This window comes from Carassius auratus, unplaced genomic scaffold (genome assembly GCF_003368295.1).
Source record: "Carassius auratus strain Wakin unplaced genomic scaffold, ASM336829v1 scaf_tig00000876, whole genome shotgun sequence".
NCBI lineage: Eukaryota > Metazoa > Chordata > Actinopteri > Cypriniformes > Cyprinidae > Carassius > Carassius auratus.
The window spans coordinates 177,633-202,987 of record NW_020523328.1 but is presented as its reverse complement, the minus strand read 5'-3'; the positions used below and the strand labels follow the sequence as shown (position 1 = coordinate 202,987).

Below are 25,355 nucleotides of genomic sequence, written 5' to 3'. Positions count from 1 at the left end.
ATACTGATAACTAATAATTGATAAGATTAACAAGATTATGTAATATTTTTATTTCTCTTTATTGCAGACCCCTTGGTATCCCCTTGTTGTCCACCAGTCCTAACATGGTTATTCCCACACTAATTGAGAATTTCAGAGGCAGTGATTTTAATCTAGCTTTTCCAGCTGAACCAATTTTCCCTATCAATTTTTGAATGAATCTTTCCTTAAGGATATGGTATGCCACGGGTCGGTCACTTTACTGTACTGGTAGTTGTAGTCTTTTACTTTATAATCCAAATACATTTTCAGACGCAAAGAACTCCATCCCCCAGACACCAGGCCCATCGCTCCTCCCACTTTCCTCAGCTTGCCTGCCCTCCCACTTTCTGTTGGTCCGCGGGGAAGTCGCAAGATGGCCGACGTCGCGTGAAAGTATGTTCCTCTCCTCAACATGAAGTCGTGAGTGAGACAGAGAGCGAGGGAGCTTACGTCGGGCTTTTGTTTTTGTTTTATTTTAGTTGTTTTACTTTATTTTCCCCTTAATTATTCATCTCATTCCGAATCGCGGCAGTCCCCGATTTGTCTCGAGTAGTTTGACGCGTCAATCACGCCGGGATCTCGGCTAACTGGCTAACTGCGCGAGCTAGTCTGTTAGCCACAAACTGTAGCTCTTATAACTGTCATCCATCACAGGACATACTGTTTTACTAGCAGCTAGAGTTAGTTTTGAATCACCTAACGGTTATGTTGGATAGCAACGGTGTAGTTGTTGTTTAGTTTTAAGCTAGAAAGGTTACAAATAGGATTATACTTTGATGTTATCAACATTGTCGACATCCTAACTGTAGCGTGCGCGCCGTTATCCTCATCGTTACGTTTTAGACCGTGCAACACTGTAATTGATCAAAACAGAAAGACTGTTGCGGGATTACACTATTGACACACTAAGGAATGGACACAGATTGCACTTAAACGACCAAACGTACAAAATAGCCACGCGTATCTGAAATCTTACAGGGGGTCGGTCGGCACTTGCTTTTGTAGGATAATTTGACGTTACCAGACATTTCAACTCTTTAGTTATCAAAGTATAACCGGACAGATCTAGTTCTGAGCACACAACCTAGAAATCAGCTTCTTAACAAGATTCATCCATCCCACGCGATCAGACACAATATGGGAGTGCAAGGGTTTCAAGAGTATTTGGAGAAACGCTGCCCTGGGGCGGCTGTTCCAGTAGATCTACTCAAGCTCGCCCGAACCGCAGGCCGTCAGCCCCCACACCTCCACCATCTTCACCACCACCCTCACCACCATCCCCATCATCCCAGCTCGCTGCCTCCGCCTCCCCCGCCAGCGCGCATTCTGGTGGACGCGGACTCCGGCCTTCAGCGGCTCTACGGGGGCTACCAGACCGACTGGGTTTGTGGAGGCGAGTGGAATGCAATGCTCGGCTATCTGGCGGCGCTGTCCCAGGCCTGTCTGTACCAAGGGGGACTGGAGCTGGTGGTGGTGTTTAACGGTACGCTTGGGAAGGACCGCTGGCCGGAGTGGGCGCGGCGGGCGCAGGGGCAGCGACAGACCGCACAGCTCATCGTCAACCATGTCGGAAGCAAGGCGACGCCCCCCCCGCGGGCCTGGTTTCTGCCCCCGGCCTGCCTGAGCCACTGTGTCCGCCTCGCCATGTTCCGGTTCCGAGTGCGGGTGAGTGGCCTAATGCCGTCCTCGAGAGGAATTATGGATAGCTTTCTTACTTTTTTAAATTTCAGTGTAGAGAGTTTAAGCCAGTTTGTACTGCAAATGCATTGCCAGTTTCATTGTAAAAGTGTTGGCAAAGCAAGTAAAATCTTTAAAATCATCAATTTTCACTAAACTGTAATTTAAAAGGTGCACTCTGTTTTATCCGTAATGCATCATTAATATTTTGAAAAGGTTTTAAATGATGTACATGTGAGACTCCAGTCAAAAGTGGATACTAATAAAAACTGTTCTATTTTACATGAAGTGGGTCTCCTCGTGAAGGCTGCCATGTTATGATCACGTGACTAGGCCAATGCTCATTGATTTATCTTGGTAACTCTGACAGTCAGTTTTGGATTTCTAGCTAATGTGTGCTGCTATAAGATTTTCACAAAACTGGAATTTTTTAACTTTGATACAGCAACTAGAAAAATATTGATATTCAACAATTTTGGACACTACATTGAAAAATTGCTACAACTCTTTCCCGCAACTAAGTGTTTTCTTATCTACTGAAGCTCTGATATCCGAGATACCGAGTTTACATATGCTTCTCATTAAAAATTTGTGTGACGTGCTGTGAGTATCTTACAACAAAATTGTTGGAAATTATGCAGATGTGAAAAAAAACTCCATACCTGAGTGTCCGTTGTGTTACAAAGTAAATGTTAAACTCATAGCACCAAGATGGAGTTTGCTGCGTTTACTTTGAACCGAGTGTGTTTGCATGTAAGAACACAGTAAAACACTTCACTTTGAAACATGCAACAAATTATATACAGTATTTAAGTAAAATACACACTGCTGTTTATGTCACCTTAATGTCAGAGCTCGTATCAGTGTATCAGTGCTGCAGAAAATCAGTGTTGCAATTGTTTCAAATATTCAGAAATCATTATGTATCAAAAAAAGCATAATTTTACAATACTAATGTGTTAGTATTAACCCAAGATGACTGCCACATCAGCCAAAATAGTAGGCTTTAACTGAGTGCACCTTTAAGCTGGATGGTTTAAGTGGTGTTTGATCAGAAATTCAGAGCAATAGGAGCTTGTTTATCAGCAGATCACAAGAATGCATGGTCTCCTTTCACCCTTCTTGTATTGTAGGTGGTGCAGACCCTGGAAGACCACCATCAGGAGGTGCTATCCCTGTACAGAGACTATGGTTTTCAGGGTCTGATTGCACAGGACTCAGAGTTTGCGCTATGCAACGTTCCGACTTATTTCAGCTCCCACGCTCTCAAGCTCTCCTGGAATGGCAAGAATCTGACCACTCACCAGTACCTGCTCTCAGAGGCAGCTCGCCAGCTCGGCCTCAAGACCCAGCACCTGCCCATCTTTGCTGCTCTTCTTGGTAAGTGTCACCACAGGTTTTTGGTCCAGGGTGTGACTTTGCACTTTTTCCGTACATTGGTTGGTTCTAAATATGGGTCTTCAAAAACACAAAACAGGTAACCACATTCTGCCAGATGAAGACTTGGCTGCCTTTCATTGGAGTCTGTTAGGCCCTGAACACCCTCTTGCCTCCCTAAAGGTGCTTATACAATTTGTCATTTCACACTTTTTCAGATATTTCATTCTTCCATAATTGTAATTGATGATACAGACTTAAGCATCGTTGAGCATCAGTTTAATCAATGTAACCCATTCTTTCAACCTCATTCTTTGTTTTTCTTCTCTCTGTTTTCAGGTAAGGGCTCATCAGTTAGTGCTCCCTCCATGTGAGGTTGTTATTAAGGCTGTATCGGAGTATGTGGCATCCATCAAAGATCTTGGGAATTTAGAGTCGGTGGCCAAGGATGTTTTCAAGCAGTCACAGGTGAAGCATGACTGAGTTACCATATGCATTTTCATGTACTATTTTACCTTCATCATAAGTTCATCATAACATGGCGACCTTCTAATTTTTCTAACCTCCAGTCACAAACTGAAGATAAAATTGAGAGGTTTAAGAAGGCAGTGGAATACTTTTCAGCGGCCAGTAAACCAAGACCTCTCTCCATGGGACCTTCTCCTTACCTCTGTAGGTATAATGTGGTGTTTACATACACTAGCCTTCAAAGTTTGGGATCGGCAGGCTTTCTATGTTTTCAGTTTCTTGATCACCAAATCAGTATATTAGAATGATGTCTGAAGTATCACTGAAGACTGGAGTAATGATGCTGAATATTCTGCTTTGCATCAAAGGAATAAGTTATGTTTTGAAATATAGTTAAATAGAGAACAATATTTCATAATATAATGTTTACTCTATTTTTGATCAAATGCAGACCCCTTACAGGCACTCAAACCTTTGAACAGTGTGTATGATTATTTTCCACTGTTTAGCTTTCAGAAGCCATACAATAAGCTTTGACATCCATCAGATTGTACTCACACAATAATGATTTGTGTTCCTGACATTTTTTTTTTTAGTTCCTGGCTTTGGGCCTAGTCAGTTTAGCGGACCTCCAGGCCACATGGGGGCAATGCAGCCTGTAAAAGCTCAGGTAATTTTTTTTTTACCAAAGAAGTGTAGTTCCCTTAAAAAAATCATGTTTATTTCCCCAAAACTGATTTCAGCCAATCTCTTTTTTGCTGTTCTCCACAGTTTGGTCCACCCCAGGTGTCAGGTGTTAAGGTGCCTTATCCAGGTGGGCTCTACGGACCCAGCCTTGCCAGTGGTCCAGCCCTTTTATGCCAGAACCCAACTCAGCCTCTGCAGGACTGTAATGACACACTAGTTGGGAAAATGGGCTTTGCTGATTGGTCTGCTCCATATGATTCCTCTCAAGGTGGCAGCCGACAGCCCAATCATCACACTGCTGCTCCTACAGGCCCCTCCCCCTCATCATCTTCATCTTCAGATGGGGAGGAGCAGAATGACACCAGCACTAAGTGAGTTTATATTGTACCGAATCTGTTCATTGTGTTGTGTACTTGCAAGCAATCTGCTATTCAGAGCAAAATGAATATTCATTTTCTGTTGTAGTCATTTAGCTGACAAGTCTACAAGATGGGAAGATCCCAGTGGACGGGGCAGCAGTGGCTCTGGGGAAGGGCACCATGGTAATGGAAGTGGGCCGTCCATTCCATCATTGCTGTCCATGCCAACGCGGAGTCACATGGACATCACAACGCCACCCCTTCCACAGGTCAGTGCCGAGGTGCTGAGGGTGGCAGAACACAGACACAGAAGAGGACTCATGTATCCACAGATCTACCACATCCTGACCAAGGTACAACAGCCACACAGTATACCTAATGTTTCTTGCTGCTGAATCTGCAATGGTACAGTTGACAGTTTTTTTTAATGCATTTAAGATCAGTATTTTTACTTGGGTTATTTACTTGGGTTAAGTTAATTATAATATTATATAAAATATGTAGTTTATATAATATAATCTTTAATGTTTAAAGGGATAGTTCACTCAGACATGAAAAATTCTGTCATTAATTACTTACCCTCATGTCATTCCGAGGTCCAGGACGAGACATGAGGTTGAGTAATTAATGGCAGAATGTAAATTTCTGAGTGAAGTATCCATTTAAATGGGAGTTTAATAATATTATACCACAATTTGTTTACATTTATGGTGACAAATGACCTGAAACCCATTTATTGTATTAAAAAGCATCTAATAATACCTCTCAGAGCTCTTACACTCCTTCCTGTCCCTTCTTGTTTCTCTTTTCCTTTTCTCTCTCCCAGGGGGAGATGAAGATGCCAGTGTGTATAGAAGACGAGTGCAACCCCGACCTTCCTCCTGCTTCCCTACTTTTCCGTTCTGCCCGCCAGTATGCCTACGGGGTGCTTTTCAGCTTGGCTGAGACCCAGCGGAGGCTGGAGAGACTGGCCATGCGCAAGCGTAGTCCAATTGACGGTAAGCTTAGACCATGGTTAGATGAGTCCGTAAAACACACATACACATTTTGAGTGCGGTCACAGTAGCAAAAAATAAATGGCTAATTCCAATACCAGGCAACTTTTGAGATTCTCAATAATGTTTTAAGTACCACAGCAAAAATGAATGTGCTGTTCAATGTTAATATTTAGGTTAAATATATACAAGTTGCATTAAAAAATTTGACTATTATTTGTTAAATTTAACGCCGTTTGTTTTTCATTGTTATATTAATAATAAGGGTTGATAAAATATTTATAAAAAGAAATTGGCAGATAGAAAGTTGTAGCAAAATGTATTTCATCTTTCTAAATAATGAACATATTGTCAAATGTCTAACCAGATAATTAGCTCTTGTTTTGTTGTTTTTAATAATAGAGATATCATTGCCCAGCTGTGTCTCCTTTGGCTTTGAGGAAGAAGGCATCAAAGTAAGATGAAAATGAATCTAAATGTGTCTCATTTCTGTATAACTCCGCAGTGCCTCCAGTGATTGTAAAGGAGTGGTGTGCCAGTAAAGCTAAATCTGCCCTGACCCCAGAGCTCGTTCCTGCCCTTTGTTTCCGCGAGTGGACGTGTCCCAACCTGAGGCGGTTGTGGCTGGGCAGAGCGTCTGAGGACCGTAGCCGCCGTACACGAGCCTTCCTAGCCTGCATGCGCTCTGACTGCCCTGCCCTGCTCAACCCGACCTGTGTGCCATCTCACCTGCTGCTCATGTGCTGCGTGCTCAGGTACTTTTATGAGATGACATCATTGGGGAACGGTTTCTCATTGGCCATTTACATTAGAATTATTGGATAAGTAGATCAGCACTGAACCTTAGGAGCTCTGGGTATCTTGAGCGGTATTATGTGTTTACAGGTATATGATGCAGTGGCCGGGGGGTCGCATTCTTCAGCGCCATGAGCTTGATGCCTTTTTGGCTCAAGCTGTGTCCAACCAGCTCTATGAGCCTGACCAACTTCAGGAACTCAAGGTAATGCATTTCTCATTAACTCTGTCACACAGTGAGCACCCCTTCAGCAGTTAAGGCTAGCCTTTATTATTACATTTTTTCACTGTGTTTGTATTATGACTGCACAATTTAAAAAATGTTGTGGTTTATATCAATGTGATTTATTATCTATTATTGTTATTATTGCTAACTCTAAAAATTATTATTAGTAGTAGTATTCTTATTTATTTCTGAAGTAAAATATTTACCAAAATAAAAATATCACTATTGTCAAATTTCAGAGATTTATGAAAAGTAATGCAATAATCATAATTTTATTTCACATTACAGTTAATGCAATACAGTCTTAATTCTTTTATTTTCATCTAACCATCAAGATTTTATTTGGCAGAAACCACAATTTTACTATTTTGTTTTGTGTTCCCAAATCAATGAGATTTTTGTTTAGTTTGTATGGAGCAGCATTTACTGTAAACTGAGCCTCTCTGAAAAAGTCTATGATGTGTGTGTGTCCATATATATATATATATATATATATATATATATATATACTTTTTGAGTTAACAGCAAGTGGAGGGAGAGCTGTGGTTTGAGCCTAAATTACATTTGCATGTTCTTATATAACTGTACAGACCCAGATTACAGTAAAAGCAGTGAGAGGCGGGATTGAATTGAACATTGCACAACATACCCCATGCACTCCTTGTATCTTCCACACTTTCTTTATTAAATGTTCATTCACAACTATTCACAATTTAACACTGTTTTTCTTTGCATTGACGCAAAGCATGTTTTCAGACAAGACTAACTTGTAAGGACTCTGCTCAGCTCAACTTCAATAGCTGTATGTCACATAAAGCAACAGGTTCAAGGCAAAACATTTCTTTAAAATAGAATGTTGTCTTTCAACTGTCAAGTTGTCAATAATCTTTTTTGTTAGAGCTCTGTGACATCTGAAATAACATGCTACTGTGATATTTACCAGGTTGATGCAAAACATGACGCCGGATCAATTTTCTTCTCTTTGACACTGATACCAGGTGGAGAAGGTGGATAACCGTGGGGTGCAGCTGGCCTCTCTGTTCATGAGTGGAGTGGACACTGCCTTGTTTGTAAATGATGTATGTGGACAGCCCTTGCCATGGGACCACTGCTGTCCTTGGGGCTTTTTCGATGGGAAGTTGTTCCAGAGCAAGCTAGCTAAAGCCACCAGAGACCGAGCCTCCTTACTTGATATGTGTGAAGGCCAGGTAACAAATGTGTAGATGCAGTCAGTCACATCTGTTTAGTATTTGGGAATAATTACGTTTTTTTTATTGTTTTTTTTACACTTTGTCCTGCAGGAGGAGCTGGTTTCGAGAGTGGAGAAGATGCGCCAGTCCATTCTGGAAGGCATCAACCTGTCCCGGCCGCCTCCCCCACCTCCACCACTGCCACCCCCTGCATTCCTCCCCCCTGCCATGGTGCCCCCTTTCTACCCCATGCATCCTCTATACCCTCCTCGCCCCCTGGGCTCTATGCCTCCTCCTCCTCACCATCACCACCAGCACCGGCCCAGGGCCTTCCCAGGTCTGACCTTCTTCCCATTTAGCACATTTAGATCATTTTATTTACTGCTCTTTGGTTGCCACTTAGTCATTTTCTCAAACTTTTTTAGGAATCCAGTCTATACCTCCCCAGGGTGGCAAGCTGGAAATAGCTGGCATGGTTGTTGGTCAGTGGGCTGGGAACAAACCAGTCCGTGGCAGAGGCAATATGCAGGTGGTGTCAGTTGGAGGAAAAGGGTGAGTGCATTCTGTGTCATAAAATTGTGGCCATATAGCTGATTATTTATGGAGGTATGACAGAAGCCTCACAACAAATGGCTTCTCTTTCTCTGCTGTTCTTTATAAACTCTCAAGTACACAATCTACTGGTGTAGCTTGAAGCAACGAGATTTTAAAGGAGTCATATGACATTGCTAAAAAGAACATTTGTGTTGTGTATTTGATGTAATGCTATGTCTTTATGTGGTTTAAGGTTAAAACATTTTTTATTTTCCACATACTGTACATTACTGTTGCATTTTTTGCAGCCTTGGACTTAATTAAGTGAAAGTCAAGGTATGGCCAAGTATGTTGACCCATACTCAGATTTTGTGCTCTGCATTTGACCTATCCAAGTGCACACACACACACACACACACAGTAGTGAGAACACACATACTGTGAACACACACCCGGAGCAGTGGGCAGCCATATTGCTTGCTCAAAGGTCTCACCTGAGTAGTGGTATTGAGGGTGGAAGAGTGTGATGGTTATTCACTCCCCCTGAACAGCTTGTAACACTCCAAAGAGAAAGGAAAACTTTAAATCGCATCATATGACCCCTTCAATGCATTGAACTAGACTGCATATGTATTTCTGCTAAAATCTCAGTGCTGTGGCAGATAATAGCAAACCATGGCAGTAGCAAACTCTTATTTCTAGTATCTGTTTATCTCAAAAAATTATGATATAGTATTGTAACTATAGTAAACATAACATTTTTGGTGTTAAATCATAACATATTTTAGTAATGAGTTCAAGAAGCTTTAAATAACCATAGTGTTAAGGTGTTTCATATTCATATTGCTTTGTCCTGTCATCTAATAATTTTTCAAGATTTTATTTTGTGCTTCATTTTCTCAGTTTTCATACACTGCGTTGCACCAGAAGTTGCAGTGGTATTTGACGCTAGATACAGAAGCTTTTGTGTATTGAGATTATTCATATTCACTGCTGAAAATATACAAATGTTTAATTGCAGCCTCCATAAAATCCAATGGTTTTATATGCAGTTGAACATGCTTCGTGCCAAAGACATTTTTCATAAATATATAATTCTCTCCACTGTTGTTCCTTTTTACAGAGCTTATCTGTTAATGTAGGAAACGTTGTTGTTTTGTTTTTAAGCATAATAAAATCTACCAAAATTGTATCCGTAATGCACATATGTATATATAACATCTAATCTTTTTTTTATTGTTTCCCAGTAGGGGTAAAGAATTGATACTGAAAGGAAGGGGAGGGAAGAAAGTGACCACCAACAGAACACAGGTCAGTCCGATGCATAACTTCCTCGCTAAATGCTAAATGTGAGCGAGGAAAATAAATGTTTCCCCCCTTCTCTTTATCCCAATGTTTCTCGTAGACTCTGTCCTCTTCACCACCCTCCTCCAGCCCCCCGAAACTCAATGAGGATGCTAAAGCAGTGGGTCGGCCCACGGAGGGAACGGGGACCGTGTCGCAGCAGCTGAACGGCAGCTCTTCAGGAAGCGCAACTGGTCAAGCTCTTGACCTGCCACCACTGGCCCAGCCAATCCAGTGTGCCTTAGCCAGCAGAGACAACCAGTCAGGAGATGGGGTGGAGGTAGAGGCCTCTTGTTGCCTTGATGACTGCCCATCAGATGGTGCACTACAGAAAGAGGAGTAATTACATCCCATAATGTAATAAGAATGAGAGAGTGAGAGGGAATGATCTAAGGTCGACTGCCTTTTCCTTGCAAAATTGAATATTTAGGGCACAGTAGCCACTTTGTGTTGTCATGGTGTAATTTATGATGCTGGAAACGACAGATGGACAGTGTCAGGAATGCGGTCTATGTGTCACCTTAAGAACCGGGTCTGGTTTAAAACTGAGTGAGTTTAAATCACAACCCTTCGCCCAAACTGAATCTTCGGGTTCTGGACCTCATCCTTCCCACTGTCCCATCAATGTTGTAGCATCGTGAAAAGCTCTCAAGTCTTTTTATTTCGACAGTTTTCTTTTCAGACCTTAGTACATTGACGTTGACCTTATATGTATGATTGCCTAAAATAGCTACGAGAAATCCGAATTGCCCAAAGTGTATTTGAAAATTGACCTAATCGAAATACTTGCACGTGTCAAGTAGCACAGAAGCACCTGCTCTAAAGTTTCCACCACACAGCAAAGAATCACACTATTTGTACTACACATGGCTGTGTCTGCAGTGTACCACACGGGGGAGGATTCAAATCAACACTGCCCTGAATACAGTAGATGAGTGGAAACTGACGGAGAACACTGGTTGTATTTGTATGTCACAGTGTGCATTCACACACACATGGTAGTCCTTTTTCTTTCTTTTTTTTTTTTGCATATTATCAAAGAGTGATTTGCATGTGGAGAAGTTGCTATTGTCTTCAGCACAGGGGCCACGGGCGACCTGAGAAGTCCAAGCTCAGAGAGGCGTACGAGTAACGACATATAAATTGAAGGGAAAGATTCGTACAGGTTACAATCTGCATCGCCTAGCTAGCTCTCCTCTGTTGTGTTCTCTCACATGTAGACAATCTTCTTTTAGGCCCACGTCCCCTTGAAGATTCACAGCAGTACCCAAGTAGTTCTAAAATCTAAATATTTAAAGCACCTTAAGCCTGATATTAAACATATGCAACCCCCCTCCCTCCTCGACTGAGGAAGAAATACCCTTCAAAATAGATTGTATTGTAACGTAAAGCACTTAAAATATTATTTATGATAGTACTGCGCTATATAGATAGTTAATTGGTTAATGTTAAGCAGCAGGCCATCATTTCTTTTGACAGTTTAACTGTCCAGATACACTTTACCTTGCGTGTTGTTTACCAGTATGACGTACAAATCGACACCAACACATTTGAATGTGAGAACGGAGTGCGAGGTAAGCTGCACTTGGTTTTAAAACCGAAAATACACTGGGTTGTCCTCGAACCAGGATAAAGAGAAATCGAGGCCTCTGGCAGAGTCAGGGAGGAAGCAGTGTGTTCGGAGAGAACCGTGATACTGTTTGACATCCCAGCCGTTTGTATATAGACCCAAATGTACATGATCCCGTTACGCAATGGCGTGATTAAGGGGAGTGATTTTATCAGTGGTTGAGAATGCACACAGTCCCTCAGACAAACCTGCCATTTGATATCTCTCTGCTTTCACAACATTTTGCTTTCGGATTTTAGCAGCTCTGTTTTTTTTTTGGCCCCTCGTTCATGTCTTCTCTGTGCCTTGTGCATGTGTACCATGTGGATGCGTTTTTGTACATGTGCATTCTCCCACCATCGCTAAAATCATTGTAGTTTTGTTACGGTCGAAAGAAATGAATCGAATGAACCTTAGGATTAACTTTTATTGTGACAGTCATTTAAAAAAAAAAAAAAAAAGTCTGTGCTTCACCAGACTGTTTCGTGATCAGTCCGTCTCGTCTTGTTTTTGTGACAGTCCTTTGAACTCATGCACTTCTATGTTCAAAACATTATTTCTATCGAGGCGAATAGGCTTTAAAATGAAACCGAACGGAACACCTTGAAGATTAAAGCTGCGCTTGCCGTTATATTGACCATTTTAAATCAGATGGGTAGGAGATTAATTTTACTTACATGTTAATGTTTTAAATGCATTTTAAAAACAAAATACATGTTTTGTACCAATGACTTGTTGGACATAATGAATGAGAATTTAATTTTAAGAATAACTAATACACTTGAGAGAGGCTATTGCATTTAATCATAGTTTAAGATCTGTACAATTGACAATGTCAGGATTAAATCACAGCTTTCTATTGAAGTTATAAGATGCACCTTATTTTGTTAAGAAGTTAATATTATATTTAGTGCCACTAAAATTATATCGAAAGCTCTTTTTATGGAAGACACCCATTATAGTTACATGTCTATGTATATTCTGCAAATTCTCACTATTGAGGAACGGAGACAGATCAGCCCGTCAGAAATCTCATGATGACCTGAAGCATGCATTATTAATGCAGTTTGCTATAAAATAAGTAAAAAAAAAAACATGACAATGATATATCGGTGTCAGAATATGACAATACTGGACATACCGGACAGACTTTAAACCAAGAAGAATCTTGACCGTAGCGTGACGGGTAGTGTTGGTGAACTAACACACTACACCGTCGTGCACGCTAGAGCGTTTCAAACCTCAACCTTAGGTTGTCACATTTATTACACAGTAAGTACAGTAGTGCTAGTTTTCAAGAGAGGATCTCCAGCATGTTAGTGCTTATGAACCTGCATACGCACCCATTAATGGAATTTCAGTTTCCTCAGAATAACAGTAGATCCTTTTAAAGCATTCAGTCCTGTCCTGTCTGTGAGTAACAGCCGTTTCAGTTAGTTGGGTTTTTCTCTGTGTGTTTGTCATTAACTCCTTCACATTTAGTTATAAGTGTAATCTATAAAAGGAACAGCATAAACCGAAATATACAGACACACCAAATAAAGATATAATCTCTCTCTCGCACATACACACAGTACCTTTTTTTTTTTTTTTTTATACCTGTAGAGAGACATCAGTTAGTATGAGGGAGAAAAATAAAAAAAGTTAAATTTTGACACGTTCAGATATTCATGTATTTTCCAGTGTGTTAATTTCTCTTACTATTATTTGGATCCTGAATTTAGTTTCAGATGCTTGGTTCCAAAGTTATCCTTTCCAAAGCTTCCCTGCTTTGCTGTTCTAGATTGCTGCTTTAACTCTCATTCAGACATTTATGGAGATTCATGTGAGAGTAAAATATAGACTAAGAAATATTTAGTGGATGATATTTGGGTTGAATAAGAAGGATGCTCTGGAGATCAGTGAGGTGTTAATAATGGCTCTTTTTTTCTCCAGATGCTGGTCTTAAAACAGTTTAAACATTTGGTCACAAATGCAAATCCCACTGGTTTGCCTTTTGTTTTTTGTTCTTTTTCACAGTTTTATGGCCCATGGACATTCACGGTCACAATAAGTTTAAGTGTTCTCCCTCTTCTTAGCTCTTGTCTCTGTTAATTTTTTTTATTCTTGCCGTTGTTTCCCCCGCATCTTCTATCCTTACATTCTCATACTAACAGTGAGAGATCTGAACTTTTATAATTTGTCTATTAATCTGTCTGTAAGTAATCTTAGACAAGAGTTGATAACATTTTCAACAGTGAATTCAGAAATTTAACCTTACAGTCTTTGGTTTCATTCAGTTGTGAAATTGTTTTTCTTCCTTTTTTTATATTATTACAACAGCTACTCCTTTGACCGTTGCTACGTTTAGTATTAAAATTTGCTTAGCAAATATAACTAGATATTTTCAACTGTAATGATAGCAATTTTCCTCACCTCTATTTTGTATGGCATCGTTTCAGACCACTTCACCATTATGATGTAATTGTCACTCGTACCAAATTTTGCTTCCTTTCCCACAAAGCAGACTAATACACATTTGTGCAACATATTAATTTTCAACCAAAGTTAATTTCTGGAAACTGCTTTTCCAGTATGTAGTTAACAGTCTTGATTCTCTTTCTGGATCCTGTATATATGATTATACAGCTACATGTTTCTGTAATTGAGCTTTTAGAATACATAAGGGGTCCGTGATCAGATACTTAATAAAGAAAATGTGATGTTTACATCTTTTTGGTGAATAGTGGCTAAATCTTGTATCGTCCAGTTTCAATGCTAAAATGAAGATTTCTTTATTTCCTCTCAAGTGGAGTCTTGGACACAGCTCTTCATAGCGATTAACCCTAGAACACTTCTTCAGCTCCCATGCACATGTATATCGTCCCTCTGAAAAAATGTAGCTTCAGTGTAGTCATGGATGGGTTAAGTGTGAACACATACTGTAACCATGCGCGCCCGCACACAACCAACAGCTATTCTGGTAAAGAGTTTTGCCTGTGCATTCCTGTAGATTTGTGTCTGGACCTCAGATCTGACTCATGCTTTATAACTGTAACCCCTGTATCCTGGCTCTGCCGCCCTTCACTCCACAGGACCACTGGTGTGGTCAGGTTTGGATCCTAGTCTGATAACAGCAGTGTGTTGTGTACAGTGGCCCGCTGACATCCTACATTTTCTGAAAGTACGTAGCCTCTGTATCTCGCCCTCTTTGCTTTTTAGCATGTTCCTCCAAGACTGTCAAGTCGATGCATCCATTTGTAGGCAACACATTCTGTCAATCCATTCATCAACACAAACGCATTGATGCATGCATCAAGATCTCCAAAAGCTCCAAAAAACTTGTGAAGTGAAGGGTCAAGTTCATTATTATTATTGCTGTTATGGTTATGATCGTTATTAACAATTTCTCATTTTTAGTATAAAGAAAGCACCTGATTGTTTTGGAAAGAAACTTTTCTTTTTAATTTGTCTTGCTGTTGTGGTCTGATTTCACAGTGGATTGGGGAGAAAGCCAAAAGGCTCAGAGAGAGAGAGAGAGAGAGAGAGAGAGAGAGAGAAAGTCAAAGTTGGCAGTCATGTTTGTATGGTTGGGAAATGACTTACAGTGCTGAAATAAAATTTATTCTTTTAGTAAACAGGAGTTATGGTTTTTATTTACCTGTATATTTGAAAGACATTCAGAATTATACTCCCCTGTTTTCTGTTAAGGAAATACAGATTCTGTGTTTTAACTGAAAAAGCAAAACTTGTCAAATTAAGGTTAGGTTTCATGCACAATGAATAATTAATGTGGACTACAGTTTAAAATATTACACAACTGACAACTAAATGTGAACTGAATGTATCCGTAGCTAAATAACCTGCCTGCTGATAAAGTACCGTTCATTTATAAAAAAAAAAAAAAAAAAAACCGGAGGCTATAAAAATAATGAGGCAATCAAATCACTTTATTTATATTTCTAAGCATAACATTTCCTAAAAGGTTCTGCAGTTTTCTCCCGGTCCGGTTGTGACATTTGACAACCACTGCTTAACTGAACACTTCGTGATCCACTTATTATCCACAATGATCTCGTCGTGATCTGAATGGAAGGCGGGTCGGATGGGATCACTGGAGGGGCAGGTCACCTCAGGGGTCGATCTGCGAGCCTGCAGCAGCTGAGCTGGTGTATATGTGCTCGCTGCTGATGTAAGATGGCGGTATCGTGTACAGTCGCGGTCTCAGGTGAGCGAAACAACACGGTCCTTCTCTGAAATATCATTACCGCAGTCACCGTGAACACTGGCGCTACATTTGCATTCTGTCTTGCTTTTGCCTAGACACGTTTCAATTCAATATGACGACTAGGTTTGTTTAGCATGTCATTTATTGATGATCATACCGGGCGAACTAGTGAGGCAACCGCCATTTTTCGTATTTGATAGCATAAATATAAAATCTGAGTATATGATCATAATGTCATGTAAAAAGAGGAGTGGGTCATGCATGCTTGTCTACAATTTCCTCTTAAGTATTAGCCGACAGAAGGCTCCATCAAGTAAATCAAGTTAAGCTGTCGATCTGATTTGTAAAGCTGCGATTTTTTTGATAAAACATTTGATAATCGCACGTGTGTCTATGCTTGCCGTGATAAAGTGAATCTGGCGACTAGACTGTCGAAACGCCTCTTGTGATTCAAACACATTAGACTGACGTGCATTATCATGCCTCTGCCAGCTGTTGATTCCTAAGACTTAAGTACTGAGCTAGTATGGATAGTTTGCAATTATTAACAGACCACGTGGACAGTCATCTTCATCCCTGGCATTCAGTTCTAATGCATATTATTTTGATGCAAAGATGTTTGAGTCTTGCATTGCTCAAATCTGCACATTCCTGCTGGAAAATACAGTTTAAGATGGTCGATGAGTGGTGGCAGCTTTATTCTAGCTGGTGCAAACTGGTAGACCATCATTGGTCTGGGAACAAACAAGAATAACCCAGTAAAAATATGATATGACTCAGCTACCAGCTTAAACTGGATTTTCCAACTGGGATGCATGTTCAAGGGACCACAGCGCATGTTTGCATATATACTATTTTGTAAGTATGAAAAACGTTTCCATATGGGGTTGATTGATTGCTTAATTTCACTTGGTCCTAATACATATTGACAAAGCTATTTCCTTTCTTGCATCATCTTTACGAATGCATTGCACTGTATAATGCATATAACAAGGGACACAGTCATACAGTGAAATATAGGTTTGAATATATTGTAACGCATAATATATTATTGTAAATCAATATTTAATATGCAGCATTCATGATTCTTGCCAGTGCTCTTTAAGCTTCAATAATGAGCACATGTAAGTGGCACATTAATCACATCAAATGCCGCAGAGCACCAGATCCTTAATCCATTTTGTGCAGTCTCTTTGTTGTTCATGGTTTATCATGACTCACATTTCAAAAGATGAGTTGTGTTGCAAGAAATCTGCCCACACTCGTGGTGTGGATGTTTGAGGAAGGTTAATACTGTGTTAAAGGGATGATGACGACATACAGCTTTCACTGTGGGATTTATAGAAATCAAATTAGCAACTGCAAAGGTGGTTCATTAAATATAGAGTAAGAATGGCACAGATAAGCATTTTCTTTCGAGCACTGACATGTCTTTGTGCCTCTCTTCTCCTCCCGCAGGGTACCAGACAGAGGGGCTGCTAGGTTGGGGGCTGTGGAATGAGGTAGTAGTTTGTATAGTTTGGGATCACATCAGATCTGGGAGATAACTATACAGCCTACTGTCTTTCTCACAGCTGCTCCCTCACATCAGATGACGATGACGTACCTTCACATGGGATGTGTGGGATAGCTGAATATATTATGCATCTTTGCACTATCTGCTGTCTGAGTGTGTAAATGAATAGTAGATAATTGGTGATTGTCTCATTGTGCAAATTACTATAGCTTATCCCACAAATAAAAAATACCTAAGATCTTGATTTAGCTCATATGGTCTTTACTATGGAATGGTTATGGATGTTTAAATGGTGGTGAGAATTCAAACTGCCCTGTTTATATCCAATATGCTGTAACTAGATTGCTATGGTATGTGATTATGTTCACTGCCAGTTTATACATGTATCTTGTGTGATAACTTATGTTATTATTTTGTTTGTTTACATTTGTTGTAATTTCTAAAAGTAAATTAAAATAGACTCATGTGTGTCTCCTTCTTAAATGCACTTCATTAGTAATGATTTAGGGACCCATATTATGTGATTTTTACTATTACTAAATTGAATTGGCCTTATAAAATCAATTATCCAAAGGTGAGTATTTAGGCAACCTTTAGCCAATCTTAAGGAGGAAGTTATGTAATGTATGTTTGTTTTGTATGAGTCTGTCAAAGTTACTTTGGAAACATAATAGGTTAACGAGTTATTCTATCTAAAATGTAAAAAGTAGTGTAACTATTTCGATTACTTTTACTAAAGTAATGTAAATGAATACATTTGATTACTTTTTGAAATTTGTAATGTTTTAAACTTTTAATAATTTTTTTTATTAATTTAATAATTAATTGTATTTGTCTGGGGATCCCTGCCAATTATTATTATTTTTTGCTTAACCACTTTAAGATGGCTTTTTGGTGGATTTTAGTCAAAAAACAAAGAAAACAACACATACAGCAAGACAATATAACTTCACTTGCCTGTCTTATCACTTGAAGCAAACATTCTTAAAAGTCTGTGTTAAAATTGCTTTCTTCAGAGACAAAGCCAGAATGATCAGTACTCAGGACCTCAAACCATACCCACTGCTAAAACTCCCATCTTCTACTTCTGTCCCCTTACTGAGGCAGAGGTATCAAAATTCCTCCTCTCCAGCCATCCTACAACATGCCCTCTAGACCCAAACCCCTCACACATCCTCCAAAACAATCTCTCCTTCACTCTTTCCAGCACTCATCAACACATCTCTTCTCACTGCCACCTTCCCCACTGCATTCAAGCAGGCTCGGGTAACCCCACTGCTCAAGAAACCTACATTAAACACTTCACTTACAGACCTGTCTATCTCCTTCCATTCATAGCAAAAACCCTCAAAAGAGTTGTTTTCAACCAGATATCATTGTTTTTTTCACATAACAACAAACTGGACGCCAACCAGTCAGATTTCAGAAGTGGCCATTCAATGGAGACTGCGCTACTGTCAGTCACGGAAGCCTTGCGGATTGACATCAGTTCTTATTCTGCTGGATCTAGCTGCTGCTTTTGACATTGTCAATCATCAGATCCTTCTGTCTGCCTTCTCATCACTGGGCATCACAGGGATTCCACTTCGCTGGCTTGAATCCTATCTTACTGATAGGTCTTTCAGGGTGGCTTGGGGAGGGGAGGTATCCAAAGCACATCAACTGGAAACTGGGGTTCCTCATGGATCAGTTCTTGGACCCCTCCTCTTCCTCATATATATGACATCACTTAGTCCCACCAACCAACCTTTGATGGCCAACTGACCTTCAAAGACCACATTGCAAAGAGTGCTCGATCTCGCAGGTTTTCATTGCACAAAATCAGAAAGATCAGGTCCTTTCTAATGGAGCATGCTGCACAACTTCTTGTCCAGGCCCTAGTAATTTCTAAGCTGGACTACTGCAATGCTCTTGTGGCTTGATTTCCATCAAGCACAAATCTCGACAAATGATTCAGAATGCAGCGGCACGACTGGTCTTCAACTAACCCAAAAGAGCCCATGTTACACCTCTCTCTATCCCCTTGCACTGGCTACTGGTTGTGGCTTGCATTAAGAGATCCCTTTGTGAGCGACACCTCATGGTACCTGAAAACTCATCTCTTTCGAAACTTCTTGACTTCATCGTATAAAAAAACACCCTTTCTATTTTATTTATTCCTTCTCTTTAGCTTGTACTGATTTAAACAATGTTTAAAACTTGGTATTACAAGCAGTTCCTGTGACTGTCTCTTTAAGAATAATCGCTTTATGTACCCCCCAATTGTAAGTCGCTTTGGATAAAACCATCTGTAAAATGACAATGTAAATGTAAAATATAAAAGAAAGCTGCCTGTTGTGCCATTTAATGAAGCTGACTTCTGTAGCCTATATCCAGCTAAGACGTGTTCTAACTCCCTTTATTTTTGTATATATGCTGTTTGAATGGCAGCTTGGAAAATCTGTTGACGATCAAATATTAAATATTGCTCCTCATCTTAAGTACTTGGGACATTATCAGCGTAACGGGAGATGTTCAAACTAATATCACACAATTTACGTCTCTATGATGATTGGTTGATACACCAGAAAGGAGGCTAGCCTTCCTTGCTAGGTTTCTTTTCTCATTGAAAAGAGAGCACTCGATGATGATTGGCTAATTGTTATTTAACCAATGGAGGCACAAAAGCTCAGCTCTCCCCTGGCCTCCCCCTGGTAAAACTGCTTGAGACTTTCCCATAGACTGCCAAATAAATTACAGTGTCAAGGTCCAGGAAAGTATCAAAAGTATTGTCAGTAGTCTATCTGTCATCAGTGATTCAACCGTAACTTTATGAAGCGACGAGAGTACGTTTTTGTACAAGAAGAAAACAAAAATAATGACTTTATTCAACAATTCCTCTCCTCTGTCTCTCTCCAAATCAGTGTAGCACCATTTTGGCAAATCTGAGCTACGCAGATGGTGTATGCTCCACACTGCGCCAAAATGCGTTGTCTGCTTTCAAACCAAAGCGTAAATACACTTAAAAAAAACATATCCTTGTGGCACAGCTGATACAGAATAGCATACGCCATCAACTTTTACAGGTTTGGAACGTCATGGGGGTAAGTGAATAATGACAAAATTTTCATATTGGGATGGAGTATCCCTTTAACAATAATCTTGGTACACACAACACCATGTGCTTTACCTATTTAAGGTCATACTTGTTTACATTTCAAATTTGCACATATCATACCTGTACTCAGTTGTCTATAATTATTTATTTTTGTACATTGTCTATTTTTATAGTATTCTTTTTATCTGTGTCCTGTCTTGTCCCTGTCATTTTGCTGCACTTTGCAGCTTCTGACACTTAAACAAATTCCTCATATGTGCAAACATACCTGGCAATAAAGCTAATTCTGATTCTGATTCCGAAATGAATTGTGAATTTTATTAACATTAAATGTTCCCCATTTTCATCTCAAACTACCACTGGTTATTTCTCTAACCCTTAAATCTTAACAGAGGTGCGAATTAGAAACAACAGTAAAATACAATAAACCGTGATTTAATATTTGAGGCAGTAGAATTAAAGTGAGAAATACTGCAAAAATCTAATAATCAAATGTAGAAATGTTTTGAGACCTTTATCGGATCAATAAGGTAGGTCGCTGTTAATTCTGAATGATCACCGACTGCCGTGCGACTTCCTGTGAAGTTGTTAACTGTAGCCAATCGGCTTAAAGGGCGCTGTTTTGTTCATATTTCTGATTGGGCTGCAGAGCGCTCACGCGCGGAGACGTCACCACTGGTACCATAGCAGCAGCTGCAGCGCGTGAACATGGCGAACATCAGAAGTGTCAAGGTGAGAGGCAAAGTGAATGAATTAATGGAAATGTACTGGCTCAGAAAAGTCACCTGTCCTGGAGTTCAGTATTTCAAGATTGCTTTGCAGCTCGTTTTAGTCTGCCCGTCGTTGTGTGGTTGTGTTCAGCTTCTTCTCACTATATTTTGAAGCTATAGCCGCAGTGCTAACTACTTCAGTGGAACTTCTGTGTAGTTATGAGAGTGATTGATAGACATGTAAACATAAGAAACGATGGCGATTAACCAGCTTTGCTCTTACTTATTACATTATTCTTAAATTCCGGTACTGTAGGCATAAACCTCATTGTTTTGCAGCATATTGCAGTTGAACCATGACCGAATTGTGTTTGTTGTGTAATGAAACATTACCAAGCTCCATGCAGGCTGTGTTCCAGTGTGACTGACCTGACTAACTGTGTGGCAGGGTATGGTGGGTCTGGTGACAGGAGGGGCCTCTGGTTTGGGCAGAGCCACTGTGGAGCGGCTCATCAGTCAGGGGGCCAGTGCTGTGATCCTGGACCTGCCCAGCTCAGATGGACACAAGGTGGCCACTGATCTCGGAGACCGATGTGCATTTGCCCCTACTGATGTGAGTGAGACTTATTGTTAATGACCTTTTGATATTTTCCACTTTCTCTTCTTGCTCTTTTAGGCAGCAGTGCTTGATTTGGAAATATGAGCTATTTGTTATCTTCTGATTGGGCTTTTGTTTTTTAATTTAGGTCACGTCAGAGTCAGATGTGAGATCGGCTGTGGATTTGGCCAAGCAGAAGTATGGCAAAGTGGACCTGGCAGTGAACTGTGCTGGGATAGCTGTGGCTGTGAAAACATACAACTTTAAGAAGGACCTTCCTCACAGTCTGGAGGACTTCACTCGTGTTATCACTGTAAGCCTCACTGTATTTATTTACAGTGCTGCCTGAACCTCATTTCTACAAATGATGACCATTTTAAATATCCTATAGCAGCTGTCTTTTTTCACTGTAAATTTATTGCTATTATTTCTCTAAAGCATCCATCTTTTTGAGATTGGTTAAATGTGAAGACGGGGGATGCCATGTTATTGCATTTAATATAATGTTTTTTTTTTTTATTATTATTTTTTTTTAATCTGTTAAAGGTGAACATCGCTGGAACTTTTAATGTGATCAGACTGGCTGTAGGGGAGATGGGAAAGAATGAGCCCGATGCGGATGGACACAGAGGCTGTATCATCAACACAGCCAGTGTTGCTGCTTATGATGGACAGGTATATCAGCTATACACGAACGTTCAAAGGATTGGGGTCTGTTAGATGTCTTTTATTTATTTTACAATTATTTTACTGAGGCTGCATTAAGTTGATCAAAAGTGACAGTAAAGGCCTTTATGATGCTACAGAAAATTTTTATTTCAAATAAATGCTGTTCAATCAACTTTCTTTTTACAGGTAATAATAATAAATGTCTTTTTAAGGTGGGTCAAGCTGCGTACTCTGCATCTAAAGGTGGGATTGTGGGTATGACACTTCCTATTGCTCGAGACCTTGCACCAATGGGGATCCGTGTGGTCACCATCGCTCCAGGTCAGTGTCTCTGAGATGCATATTTTGTTTCTAAACAGAAGGAGCTTTTCATTGTGTCCCATCATTGCTGTATGAAAATTCATTGTTTGATAGGGAAATAACAATTCACTCAGCTCGCGATGTGATTTAATTTTTTGCACATTTCTTTGTGAAATTGAAATCTCTTTTGTCAAATGACAAAAAACAAAAAAACAAATCAAATAAATAATACAAATCCACATATAAAAACTTGACAAATGAAGGCTTTGCATGGGCTCTTTCCTGACTTGGATTTTTTTAAAGGGGTCACCTTGCACTCTTACAGGAGAGTTGCCCAAACAAGAAAAGCCATGCTTGAAAAAACATTTTCTGAAACTTATACGAACCCAGGAGGAGTGTATTTGGAATTACTCCATCATGTTTAAATCGTTTTGTGAAACTTTGGCCATGTTTAGCATGAGAATTGAACTCTTTAACAGTGTAGATAACTCAGAATGCATGAAATAGCAGGAATTTCTACTTGTACAGAAGATGCATTTGTAGAAAACAGAATGCTCTGATTTTATCTTTATGAAATTATGCATCATAAAACCACATAAAGCAGACAGACTGAACAAGAATGCAGATTCACTCTCTGACTGCAGGTGGCGCTTATGGAACAGACAAATTTCCTTTGTTACTGCTGTTAACAAAACAGCACTGTGCTTATAAACACTACTTTAGTACACATTTTACAGAGGCAAGATGGAAATAAAAAATTATCTTAACTTTTACTGATTGTAGATAGTTGCCAACGAAGAAACATTCATATAAAAACAACACCACGAATTGTATTGCGATTAGATCTCATCCAACTTGAATCATCACATATTTTTATAAATTTTCAGGGTACATCTCTACTTCTCTATTGTTTGAACACTTCTTTTTGAGACCTTTTCAAGTATATCCTCCATATAATTTTCTTTTCCTACAGGTCTGTTCTCTACGCCACTTCTAGCAGGATTACCTGAGAAAGTGCGAAGCTTCCTGGCCAGACAGGTGCCCTTCCCGTCACGTTTGGGAGATCCAGCTGAGTTTGCACACCTTGTGACTGCAATAGCAGAGAACCCCATGATCAACGGCGAGGTGATTCGCTTGGATGGAGCCATCCGCATGCAACCCTGAAAGAAAAAAGGAAACCGAGTAGAGAAACTCCAGTTGAAATATCCAAAACTAGTCTGTGACTGAAGACCTAAACTCACTAAGCATTTTCAGGATAAAGGTAAGATACTTTGTATCTGAGAGAAAGTGCTTCCAACTCCAAAGAGTGGAAATCTTGTAGATTTTTCAACTTGAGTGTCTTGTATTCATATACTGACTGCAATTCTGTGCCTCTGAGGTACTAATGACTGATGACTAATGTGTCTCCATAGTAAATGCATTTATACAATCAAAGTTGTACAATGAGGAGTCAAACAATGTCTCTGGTATCCGTGTATCTTTTTGTGTCAAATAAAATATGTAAAAAATTACTTGATGAGTTTTAATTAACATTTGCTGATGTAGATAAGCTCATGAATCACCACAGTGAACTAAATACAGCTTCAGGAAAGATGATCGATATGAAGTGTTTTGGATTTGCCACTTTACTGACAATTATATCACTATTATATCAGTGGTTCTCAACCAGGGTGCTGGGACCCACTAGCGGGCCTCAGCATAATTTAGATTTTATTCATACAGTTCAAATAAAATCTGCTGTTAATTATGACTTCGATACAATACCAGACTAAGTTATCTGGATAATTTACCAAAACCAAAACTGAATAATAAATGACAGAATGTGGAATGTAAAGTTGTTGTTATTTTTATTATTATTATTTTATTTAAACATTACTGCTTGGCAGTGTGAATGTTATGTTTGTGTATAGAACTGTTTGCAACACAAGTTAGCTGAAAGGAAAAAGTAAAATGAAAGTAATTTTTGTTCTCATTTGCTTTGTAAGATTCTGATGGTGAAAATGTTCACTTGTCAAAATGTTTTTATATTTATTTTGTATGAGCCCTTTTTAGACAGTTTTCCATCCTTGGAAGTCATTTTATTTCACAATAACAATATATGTAAATATAATTATTACAGTTGAATAACTTTAGAACAAAACTGCAAACTACAAACAAATGTAAAAATACAATATACATTTAATTTTTTTTTTTGGTACAGAAAAATGTAACAGTAGCATACAAGTAGCAAAGATACTAGGCCAACACAAACTGACTAAGGAAACGTTTTACTGCTCTAAAAAGAGAACCAATGCTCTATATGATGCTCCAAAATTCTTCTCTTTTCCCTTTGCTGTAAAACGGCACTTCGGGGTCACGTTCTTTTTTTTAAAGATATATTAAGAGCATTTTGTGTCTGCGTGAAGAACTACCGACAGAGGGCAGAATTGAGCTTGTTTTGACGATCAGGACAGGAGACTCATACAACTTGCATGTGATCTACAGTATGCTGTGACTGACAAGGTCAAAGATCTTTAATTGCAACAGCATTAAAAGACTTGTAAATGCTATTTTAGATAAGTTAGATAGCATTTTGTACATCTTTCAGATAAAGAATTATATCTGTAGACAGTGGCGGCTCCAGACAATTTTGATTGGGGGGGCAATGGGGGGGTCCTGGTCTTTTCAAGGGGGGGTCTCATGAAAACCAACAAAAAATACAGTGGACATGGCTAATAACTGCATATTTCTGCTACTAAACAACAAAAACACCTTTGCAATGTAAACAAATGACAGGCTACATTTGTAATTCATATCCTTCACACTGCACTTTCATGTCAGGTATATTATGCATTTTTATTGACATTGATATTTTTACATTTATTTCCAGATAGATATTATTGAGTTTACAGGCTAAAGTGGTCTTGCTGTTGTAAACACTGTTGCTATTGTAGAAAAAATATTTTCATCACATCATTATATTTTAATTCATTTCTG

General features: G+C 39.4%; 2 protein-coding genes across 3 annotated transcripts; both read left to right on the top strand.

The window, feature by feature from the left end:
* Positions 1-361: 361 nt before the first annotated feature.
* Positions 362-14,899, top strand: LOC113069106 (constitutive coactivator of PPAR-gamma-like protein 2). Of its 2 annotated transcripts, none has more exons than XM_026242086.1 (16): positions 362-1,686; positions 2,832-3,078; positions 3,176-3,258; positions 3,415-3,543; positions 3,645-3,747; positions 4,140-4,213; positions 4,315-4,601; positions 4,696-4,942; positions 5,416-5,587; positions 6,090-6,339; positions 6,470-6,584; positions 7,604-7,813; positions 7,907-8,132; positions 8,221-8,347; positions 9,580-9,640; positions 9,735-14,899. In XM_026242086.1, exons 1-16 carry the CDS (start codon positions 1,159-1,161, stop codon positions 10,014-10,016), a joined length of 3,141 nt encoding a protein of 1,046 aa, XP_026097871.1. In that variant the 5' UTR covers positions 362-1,158; the 3' UTR covers positions 10,017-14,899. The 2 variants fall into 2 exon arrangements, with proteins under 2 accessions (XP_026097871.1, XP_026097870.1); XM_026242085.1 differs by having other exon boundaries at positions 1,159-1,686; positions 9,577-9,640.
* Positions 14,900-20,728: 5,829 nt separating this feature from the next.
* Positions 20,729-23,890, top strand: hsd17b10 (hydroxysteroid (17-beta) dehydrogenase 10). The gene is made up of 6 exons (XM_026242084.1): positions 20,729-20,834; positions 21,261-21,425; positions 21,559-21,723; positions 21,957-22,085; positions 22,292-22,400; positions 23,353-23,890. Exons 1-6 carry the CDS (start codon positions 20,811-20,813, stop codon positions 23,541-23,543), a joined length of 783 nt encoding a protein of 260 aa, XP_026097869.1. The 5' UTR covers positions 20,729-20,810; the 3' UTR covers positions 23,544-23,890.
* The last annotated feature ends 1,465 nt before the right edge of the window (positions 23,891-25,355 follow it).

Bases quoted from the DNA above. Each gene is read 5' to 3' on its own strand.
- hsd17b10 (XM_026242084.1), top strand. From the start codon at position 20,811: ATGGCGAACATCAGAAGTGTCAAG. The intron at 21,426-21,558 runs GTGAGTGAGACT...TTTTTAATTTAG, and splicing joins GTGCATTTGCCCCTACTGAT to GTCACGTCAGAGTCAGATGT. The intron at 22,401-23,352 runs GTCAGTGTCTCT...CTTTTCCTACAG, and splicing joins TGTGGTCACCATCGCTCCAG to GTCTGTTCTCTACGCCACTT.
- LOC113069106 (XM_026242085.1), top strand. From the start codon at position 1,159: ATGGGAGTGCAAGGGTTTCAAGAGTATTTGGAGAAACGCTGCCCTGGG. The intron at 3,079-3,175 runs GTAAGTGTCACC...AACACAAAACAG, and splicing joins CATCTTTGCTGCTCTTCTTG to GTAACCACATTCTGCCAGAT. The intron at 5,588-6,089 runs GTAAGCTTAGAC...ATAACTCCGCAG, and splicing joins CAAGCGTAGTCCAATTGACG to TGCCTCCAGTGATTGTAAAG.